General features: G+C 45.4%; 2 protein-coding genes across 4 annotated transcripts in view; both read right to left on the bottom strand.

Annotated features, from left to right (window-relative positions):
* The window catches only part of syne2a (spectrin repeat containing, nuclear envelope 2a), a 130,582-nt gene extending 126,062 nt beyond the window's left edge, over positions 1–4,520 (bottom strand). For all 3 annotated transcript variants that reach the window (XM_080833249.1, XM_080833250.1, XM_080833251.1), the window contains exons 1-4: positions 4,480–4,520; positions 3,744–3,902; positions 2,511–3,170; positions 1,554–1,688 (exon numbers count right to left, since the gene is read on the bottom strand). In XM_080833249.1, coding sequence (XP_080689375.1) covers positions 1,554–1,688; positions 2,511–3,164 — 789 coding nt within the window. In that variant the 5' untranslated portion in view covers positions 3,165–3,170; positions 3,744–3,902; positions 4,480–4,520. The remainder of the gene's footprint in view (positions 1–1,553; positions 1,689–2,510; positions 3,171–3,743; positions 3,903–4,479) is intronic.
* LOC308382859 (nesprin-2-like) overlaps positions 3,262–10,000 on the bottom strand; it is a gene marked incomplete at its 3' end in the record, with an annotated part of 20,278 nt that continues 13,539 nt past the window's right edge. Inside the window, exons 13-22 of the mRNA XM_080860380.1 lie at positions 9,950–10,000; positions 9,162–9,330; positions 8,298–8,394; positions 7,881–8,086; positions 7,119–7,274; positions 6,030–6,167; positions 5,334–5,435; positions 4,480–4,635; positions 3,679–3,902; positions 3,262–3,274 (exon numbers count right to left, since the gene is read on the bottom strand). The exon at positions 9,950–10,000 is cut by the window's right edge and continues 62 nt beyond it. Coding sequence (XP_080716506.1) covers positions 3,262–3,274; positions 3,679–3,902; positions 4,480–4,635; positions 5,334–5,435; positions 6,030–6,167; positions 7,119–7,274; positions 7,881–8,086; positions 8,298–8,394; positions 9,162–9,330; positions 9,950–10,000 — 1,312 coding nt within the window. The remainder of the gene's footprint in view (positions 3,275–3,678; positions 3,903–4,479; positions 4,636–5,333; positions 5,436–6,029; positions 6,168–7,118; positions 7,275–7,880; positions 8,087–8,297; positions 8,395–9,161; positions 9,331–9,949) is intronic.

Genomic DNA, 10,000 nt, shown 5'->3' with positions numbered 1-10,000 from the left:
CAGTCGGAGCCACACGCCGTGCGAGACGATAGAGGAGACGTTTTAGACTACCCGCTAACACAGTAATTGGCTAACATGTTAAACACACTTTGATAATCTTTTCGGGGGTTAAAGTGATAAGGTGATGTTGGAAACAACACAAGGAAGAGGACATTCAACCATAGCCAGTGGACACCAAAGTCCTTTGGTAAAGTGATACCTTTGTAGCAAGAGACAACAAAGAAGTGAATATGATAGAAAAAAAGCAACAGACCACCCACTGTACGCGACTGGGTTAGGTAAAGGTGTAACAATTTGAATTCAGATTCAATTCAATCCAAATAGTTAAAGGTGTAACAATTTAAATTCAGATTCAATTCAGACTGACAAATGCACATCCTGTCATCTTACGACAGACTGAAGCATGGACATTGCCATTTCCTGTTCTACTATACATTCAGATTGATGAATGCATTATCATAATTTCCTCTTCTTTAAGTCATAGACTACACATGCATATCCCATCATCTCCTGTCTACATGTAGACGTGCATGCATGCATGCATGCAGTGTTGCGGGTGGCCAGCAGGCGGCTAGGATACCTGTTCACGGCACACAGGCTGCAGGCCAGAGGAGGAGCCCTGTGATTTAGTGTTGGGCGCGTGCCTCGAGACGAGCGACAGTCCTCGCTCAAGCTCACGCCGCAAGTGTGGCAAAAAGGTGGCTATCGCTAAACACACACCCTAAACAGGCAACACACACACACACCAGACACACATACACACACACACACACATTCACCACACGGGTAGCAAAAGTACATCTTTTAAGTCAACATGCAAGGTGATTGCCATGCTGATAGAAACATTATACATTCAAAGCTTTTAGTTGAAAACCATGCATTGCTACGTTTCATTGAGTCCTGCCTACTGCCAGGCCAGATAGATAGGTTGTAATGCATAGTTCATTCACTTGATTTCACTTGTTACCACCAGTTTGCTTTCACCTGCACTTTATATACTTATCATACCTCACTCTTACCTCAATTGTTGCTATTCAATTCTGTTTATATTACAATTCTGTGTCATATTCTAACTCTTACTGTACACATCATATTTATTCACTTAGTCCACCCTACATTTGCACATACTCTGCACTTTTATTGCTATTTTGCACTTACTGGTTAGATGCTAAACTGCATTTCGCGTCGTCTCAATACTTGTACTCTGTGCAATGACAATAAAGTTGAATCTAATCTAATCTAATAGACCGCAGTAACACATACTTAAGAAAACCTACCTTTGGTTCTATCTATACCTCATTCAGTTCTGTCACAACAACGTGCACAACTGGCCCGGATAAGGTGACCCAGGTGAGCTTGCGAGGCACTAGTGTCCAAAGTGATCAAAACAACACACTGATCTTCCCCAATCCACTCACTCAGACAGGCAAGCTTTCACTGACAGCACTGAGCTCTCACAGGTTACTGTACATGTCAATCAACAAAGCAGCTGCCCCCGGCCCACGAATGCCAGGTAAGGGGCGGGACTTCCCCAGCTCAGGAAGATATCTCACCTCCCATTGGCCGCGCACGGACAGGGCGAGCAGCTCCATCTCTCTGAGCTGGGCTTCGGAGCAGAAGGAAGCCATGCCTTCAGTGGAGCCCAGGAACTCTTCAAGGAAAGCAGGATTTAGCGTCTTCAGTGTGTCCTGACGGCGGGGGGAACACAGACGGGGATGTTTAAGCTTCCATTGGCAGCTCTGTTGAGTCTCACTGGTGAGTCACACAGATCAAAGTGTTCCATGGGAAAAGACTCAAACTACACTGTTCAATAATAAAAAAGAAAGCTAAATATATGTAATACATTTCATAAACCAAATATTTGATGCTCGTATGTTCCATGGGAAAAGACTCAAACTACACTGTTAAATAATAAAAAAGAAAGCTAAATATATGTAATACATTTCATAAACCAAATATTTGATGCTCGTATGTTCCATGGGAAAAGACTCCAACTACACTGTTCAATAATAAAAAAGAAAGCTAAATATATGTAATACATTTCATAAACCAAATATTTGATGCTCGTATGTTCCATGGGAAAAGACTCCAACTACACTGTTCAATAATAAAAAAGAAAGCTAAATATATGTAATACATTTCATAAACCAAATATTTGATGCTCGTACGTTCCATGGGAAAAGACTCCAACTACACTGTTCAATAATAAAAAAGAAAGCTAAATATATGTAATACATTTCATAAACCAAATATTTGATGCTCGTATGTTCCATGGGAAAAGACTCCAACTACACTGTTCAATAATAAGAAAGAAAGCTAAATATATGTAATACATTTCATAAACCAAAATATTTGATGCTCGTATGTGAGCATAATTATAATTCAGTAAAAAAAAAGGTCAAGATTTAGCGTTCTATATGTTCCATTTTTAGGGAAAGATTTAAACATTTTGGAGGAAAATATTTCTTATATTAAAAAAAAAGCGTAATCGCTGAGTAACATGGTCAGACCTGTTTCTTCTTGGCTTGCTTCTCTGAGAGGGTCCTGTCGCTGAAGACGGCGATGGCGTCCTGGATGTGCTTCTGCAGGCGATGTTTGGCCCCCTCCAGTCTGCTCCGAGCGAGTGAGCGGGCCTTCAGGTAGACCTCGTTCTGGCCCGGGGGCTTGGGGGGACCCTCCGCCCTACCTGAGCCCTTCTGCCTCTGCCTCGCCCTCGGGGCGCGGACTCTAGTCTGGGGGCTCAGGGTTTGTGGTGGAGGAGTGTGAGGCTGTGGGGTCAGAGGTGACTGGGGGGGAGACTTTGGTACACTAGCGGGGCTGCTGGGTGGATGTTGGAGGTCACCAACTGTACGCTGAGATGACATCATGGAGCGATCATCCGCACGGGCCTGATTTGGACCCATATGGACCTTGGACTGATTAACATCGCTATGGACCGGATTTGGACTCATCCGGACCATGCCCAATGCACCCTCCTCACCCTCCCCACCCTCCTCATCCTCCTCTGCAGAGATCTGAGGCAGGCTCTGGGCCTGGAGAAGATGGGTGTTTGGAGAGTGGGAGAGATCCGGCTGAGTCGGTGCCCGGATGATGACCTTGGGTGGTGGTTGACCCCTGGTGGCTCCCCCCTCCCTTTTCCCTTCCAGGCGGCTGAGCATCCTCATCGCATCCTAATTTCAACACATTGAGTAGTCAAAGTCAAAGTGTTTATTGTTGCATGCACCAAATTGCTTCAGCACAGGACTTGGCCAGCATCATCATCTACGAGTGCATACTATACATAGGTGAAAAGTGACACTCACTGTATGACAGTGTTTCTCTATGTAAACTCTGTGAATAGACTGATCATATATTATCTATACCTCTGTATACATGATAGGTAATAAAAGCGTCATAAAGTATATAACATATTTATACTATATAATAAAATATCCTGCAAACCAGGTTGGTTTTCCTATGAGAAAATAACGAAACCACAATTAGAATTGAGCTGAATACAACACAGTGGAGTTGTGCAGGGGGGTCATGGCAGTGGTGTAGTGGTCCCTGGAGAAGTGGGTATACTTTTATTTTTTTTAAGCAGCCCATACAGCACAGGATAATCGCCCTGTTTTGAGAAGTGGTATACTCAATGCTGACTGAAAAATAAGTGGGTATACTCCGTATACCTGCGTATACCCTGGACTACACCACTGGTTCATGGGTTGTGTAGGGAAGAGCGGAGAGCATTTAGTGTCCCACACCTTGGACTGGGCCACGGCCTCTCTGACGCGGTCCTGCAGGCCGGAGGTGCTGAGGTAGGGCAGTCTGGAGCGCTGCTGCGTGGAGGACACTGCAGCCTGCAGCTCCTGATCCGCAGTCACAACCTGGCCCTCCAGCTGAAGCCCACGGGAGATCTGTGTCTGCCAGGGCACACAAAAACAGGCTTCTTGTGATATACATACATACATACATACATGTATTTCCCTGTCCAACTTCACCATCAACGGAAACGTGGAGTTCAACTTTAAATAGTAAAAGCTTATTAACAACACCTGTGTCCGTGTGTCCGTTTACAGAGGAGAACTCATGAGTGTCACTTTGCTTTACTGAGAGAGTAGTGAGAAAGTAGTGTGTGGAACAGACCCCCCCCCCACCATCCCCCTTCCTGTTAATTTAGCTGTCATATCATATAACGGGAGCACTAGGCTTCAAATCAAGAATTCATCAGGTTATTATGCATATTAGGTTTCCTAAAGTTAAAGGAAATTCTAAATAATAATAAAAACATTTTTGGATGTTGTACACAGGAAATAAGCGGGATAACGGCCTTCGAGCTGTACAGTTCTACAAAGATAATGGACTGCGCGTTGTGGAGTTCTTTGCCCCGCATCGTCCATTATCTTTGTAGAACTGTAAAGCTCATCGGCCGTTATCCCTTACATAACATTGATTTCTGTAGATGATAGCGCTGTGGCCTGTACTGGAGTGGCCCCTTACTTTGACTCTGGGGCGCAGGCCTGGGTTACCCCTGCGCTCCCACTCCCTGAGGGTGTCCAGGGCCTCAGACACCTCCGTGCCCCAGTGCCCCAGCTCCGCCAGCCGGCCCTCCAGCAGAGACGCCGCCCGCTGCACTAGCTCACACGCCGCGTGAACCTGGCCCAGAGACTCACACAGCTGGGCATACAGGGACACACACACACACACACACACACACACACACACACACACACACACACACACACACACACACACAAGCATGCAGACACACACACACACACACACACACACACACATACAAACACAAGCATGCAGACACACACACACACACACACACACACATACAAACACAAGCATGCAGACACACATATACAGACAAAAACACACATACAAACACACACTCACACACACACACACACATACAAACACAAGCATGCAGACACACATATACAGACAAAAACACACATACAAACACACACTCACACACACACACACACACACACACACACACACATACAAACACACACACACACACACACACACATACAAACACACACACACACACACACACACACACACACACATACAAACACACACACACACACACACACACACACATACAAACACAAGCATGCAGACACACACACACACACACACACACACATACAAACACAAGCATGCAGACACAAAATACAGACAAAAAAACACACACATGAAAGAATAAAAGGTAGGATAAACAGTTAGTTAAATCACTAATTAAATCATTAAATAATGAATCAAATGTAGTCTTGAATGACAACAACACATGTGGTTATCTTCTTTTGTTATTATGGACAGTGAGTCTGATTTATCACCTTAGGAAGAGTTAGTTTCAGATCCTCCAGAGTCTCTGTGGAGCAGTCTGGGGATTGGGCCAACACCTCTAGGTCCACCTCTGTGATCTTCTTCAGCATCACCTAAGGATCACACACAGAGAGAGCTCAGCGCTGTTCATGGACAACAACATGTGTATGGAGGCTATAAACCAGCGAAACGTTTATGGACCAGATAAATAGATCTAAATTCATTCAGATTAACTTTGATTTGTCACAGAATCATTCCTCACAAATACCACATTTACATTTGCATTGATTCACTTGGGCAGACAATTGAATCCATAGTGACTTACTTTTAAGGAACAACAGTCAAGACACAGTTGTTTGTGAAAGTGAAATCCTCTCTATGGCAGAGGTGGTGTAGACACACACACTCTGAAATCCACCTCTGCATTTGACCCATCCAGGGAAGTGACACTCACACAGCCTTTGGCGGCTCCCGGGGAGCAGTGATCGGGGTTAGGTGCCTTGCTCAAGGGCACTTCAGCTGTGGATGTGGGCATGGGAGAGCAGTGGTCTACCACTTCCCCCGCCCACATTTTTCCTACTGTTCGGGGATCGAACCGGCCACCCTACGGTTTCCGGCCTAAGACCCTAACCAGTAGGCCACAGTTGCCCCGAGTAAACACCAAGTACTAACTCAAGTTCATGCAAACACACTGATGAGTGGATCACCTGCAGCCTCTTCCTGTAGGTGCGCAGAGCTCCAGAGGACACCTCCACAGGCTCCCTGGCCAGCCAGCCTGCCTCCTCCACCAGGGCCTGAGCAGCCTGGGCACAGGCAGGGACAGAGGGGCCAGTGGGAGCCATGGCCTGGGGGTAGAGAGACGGGAGAGAGCCCACCATTGGAGGGTTTAAAACAGCCCATAAAGGAGTTTATACTTGTTTATTTATGCTAAGGCGACAATGTTTTTTTAAGATGTATTTTTTGACTTTTTTGGCCTTTAATCGATTGTTGAAGTGAAGAATGGGACAGGAAATGAGAGAGAGAAGAGGTGGGGAGTGGACAGGAGAAATTACATCAGGCTGGAATCGAACCTGTGTCCTCCATGGAGCCCGAATGTGGTCGGGGCTACTGGTTGCGCCACAGTGCCCCCCGACAATGTTTTAATTAGAAGAAGGCGAATACTGACAGTATGAAAGGAAAAAGGGGGGAATATAATGTAGGTGAGTGGGAGTATTTAGTGCCTCTCTACCAAGAGTCTGAAGGCCTGGGGCTGACTGTGAGACTGTATCTAGTGTGTGTTCAGCTTTAACTGTCTGTGTGAGGAACTCAACTGTATCTAGTGTGCGTTCAACTGTGTGAGGAACTGAACTGTATCTAGTGTGTGTTCAGCTTTAACTGACTGTGTGAGGATGAGGAACTGAACTGTATCTAGTGTGTGTTCAGCTGTAACTGACTGTGTGAGGAACTGAACTGTATCTAGTGTGTGTTCAGCTGTAACTGACTGTGTGAGGAACTGAACTGTATCTAGTGTGTGTTCAGCTTTAACTGACTGTGTGAGGAACTGAACTGTATCTAGTGTGTGTTCAGCTTTAACTGACTGTGTGAGGAACTGAACTGTATCTAGTGTGTGTTCAGCTGTAACTGACTGTGTGAGGAACTGAACTGTATCTAGTGTGTGTTCAGCTTTAACTGACTGTGTGAGGAACTGAACTGTATCTAGTGTGTGTTCAACTGTGTGAGGAACTGAACTGTATCTAGTGTGTGTTCAGCTCTAACTGACCTAGCCCTGTCAGGGCCAGCAGGGGGCGTATACTCACGAATCGCGTGCGTTTGACCAGGTCAGCCCACTGCATGTTGACCTTGCACAGCTCGTCTGCCAGGCCGTAGCTGGTGGAGGCGTCCGTGGACTCGATCAGGTAGTTCCCCACCTCGTTCAGGTGAGCATGAAGGCCACTCCACTCCCGCAGGCTGTCCTGATGTGCCATGACGACCAAACCAAAACAGATATGTTTTATGCTCTGATGCAGTAACAGATGCAGTGTCATCAAGATACAGCTTTATTCCAGGCTTCATATAAGGGCTTCCATTACACAGCTTATGTCCGAACTCCTTGTGCTAGTTCGCACTTACTCTAGCGTTTACATTATACCTTAGGCTACACACAACATATTGTTAGAGGGCCACCTAGTGGCACAACTACATCGTAACAAGATACTTCTTCATCTACTTCAGTCATTTTTCCCTTGTTCTTGTTTATAGATACATTTCACATGAGCTCCTTCATAATATTTAGCAAATGCTTTCAACAAGAAGGTTGAGGCTATTTTTAACAACAGTTCCAAAAATAGATTTGTCAACTTCACACGGGATAAATATGTCTAGGCCATATTTATAATTTATAAATTATTCTATACTACAAATCACAACATTGTATGTTTTACAAATGCACACATAATAATAATAATAATTTTATAATCATAAAATGAAATGTATTCCAACTGGAATATCCAATCACAGCCCTGTCTGTCATTTTGTATGTACATATCGTGTGTGATTTGGGTGGGTGTGTGTGTGCTAACCTCCTTCCCTGTGGAGTGTGTGGCCTCTGTAGAGTCTGTCTGTTGGCCCAGCCAGACCTGCATGGAGAAGAGGCAGTCTCTGTAGGACTCCCAGGCAGCCAGCACACGGCCCATGGTGCCTCGCACCGCCATCACACGCTCCGCACTCGTGAACACCTCCCCCTCGACCTCCTTCACCTGCCGGCTCACCATCTGGGCGTCGTCCGCTGGGGGCACGGAGACAGAAGAGGAGGGAATGTCGAGTATATTTCAAATTTGTAAAAGTTTGTTTGGAAAGTCAGTGACGGTGGTAAATTGATTACGTCACAGAGGTTAAAAATAGGGTTCAAGGTAGAATGACACTCAAAAACAAAAGACACACACACACACACACAAGCATGTGCGCCCATACACACACAAATTTGCACTTTCACCCACCAAGGGCAGCCTTGCTTGTGTAGGTGCTGGCTGTCTGCTTCAGCTTATGCACGGCAGCCTTCAGCAGTGACACCAGGCACTGTTTGTCCACAGTCTCCTACCGTAAGACAATCACATCGACACACATTACATTTCCAACACACTATAACACTCACTGCTATCTTGCTGCACTTAAAGGTTCTCTTTGTAAGTTTTGATCCAGGTAAATCAAACTTTGTTACGTTCACATATGGGCACCAAACAGGCTTGTGAACGTGTTAATAACAGCACGATAAACAAATGACAGAATTTCACATTACACACAATTTACATCCCCAACAAATCACAACGAACCCAAACAAGCCATCCTTTTACTTTTACATCTAGTCATTTACCAGACGCTTTTGTCCAAAGCGACGTACAAGGGAGAGAACAATCAAGCTAAGAGCAGTAAAACCTGGTGCAACAATAAATACTGCATATTTTTTTTTCCAAAAAATAGAAAACGACAGAAAGAAAAAGAAGTGCGGGCCTGTCACTGCTTAAGTGCAAGTTAAGCCAAGGTGCCAGTTAGGAAGGGAGGTGCTCTCTGAAGAGTTGGGTCTTCAAGAGCTTTTTGAAGGTAGGGAGGGACGCCCCTGCTCTGGTAGTGCTTGCACCAGGGGCTTATCAACATGGCGGCACAACGGGGGTGACTCACGTGCCAGTCCTGCAGGAGGAAGCGCACACACACACACACACACACACACACACACACACACTCACGTGCCAGTCCTGCAGGAGGAAGCGCACACACACACACACACACACACACACACTCACGTGCCAGTCCTGCAGGAGGAGGCGCACACACACACACACACACACACACACACACACACTCACGTGCCAGTCCTGCAGGAGGAAGCGCACAGAGTCCTGGGAGCTGTAGGGGCCCTTCCAGGCCTTCAGCTTGGCGTTGAGCTGGCCCAGCAGCTCATAGACCGTGTGCCGCTGCTCACGGTACTCCAGCTTGATGCCGTAGTACTTAGCCGTCACTCTGGCGTTGGTGAACCTGTGGGCAGAGACGCGGTGAGATGAATGGAGGAACAGAAACTCTGCAACTCTTAACCAAGATTGTTTGTATGGTATAACATACAGCTATATTGCTTTTATAAAACAATTCTACCGTCAACAAATTAACACAAAGTTATTGATTAAAAATGGTTTATTTTGCCATTGTTTCTCCGCAACAAAAAGTAGTTCCATTGCCAACGTCTTGGTTTGGAATTTTAAGAATTTAATTAACGGTTATCATCAACGCAAATGTTTTCATCGCGGAGTGATTTATTATTAGCTGAGAAAAGCCCCGTAACTGTTGGTATTTTGACGAATAACCTATAGCATGGAACGTCTCTCGTCCAATCAGAAACAGCTAAATTACGTGATAGAACCCAAATGTTTTATAACATTTCTTCAACCACCCTTCAACCAGCACCAGCAAGAAAACATCACTGACATGAAGTTTCAGGTGCGATGAAGGACACCGCTGAAATGTGCCCCTTACTGTCCGTCATGTTCAACATAACTGAAGTAATTTGCAGAGCCTTCACTGAATTCATGTTATAATTTTAACTTCAACTGTCTTTTTCAGTGTTAGTCATTTAAGTAAAATACGGTCAACGTCCTCTAACCGTCTCCTCAGCTCGTCCAGCTTGTCTGGTGGCACCCATGTTGCTTCATTG

Source organism: Sprattus sprattus (assembly GCF_963457725.1).
Source record: "Sprattus sprattus genome assembly, chromosome: 2".
Classification (NCBI taxonomy): Eukaryota; Metazoa; Chordata; class Actinopteri; order Clupeiformes; family Clupeidae; genus Sprattus; species Sprattus sprattus.
Note: the sequence above shows the minus strand (reverse complement) of the source record. Positions and strands in the feature narration are given on the sequence as shown.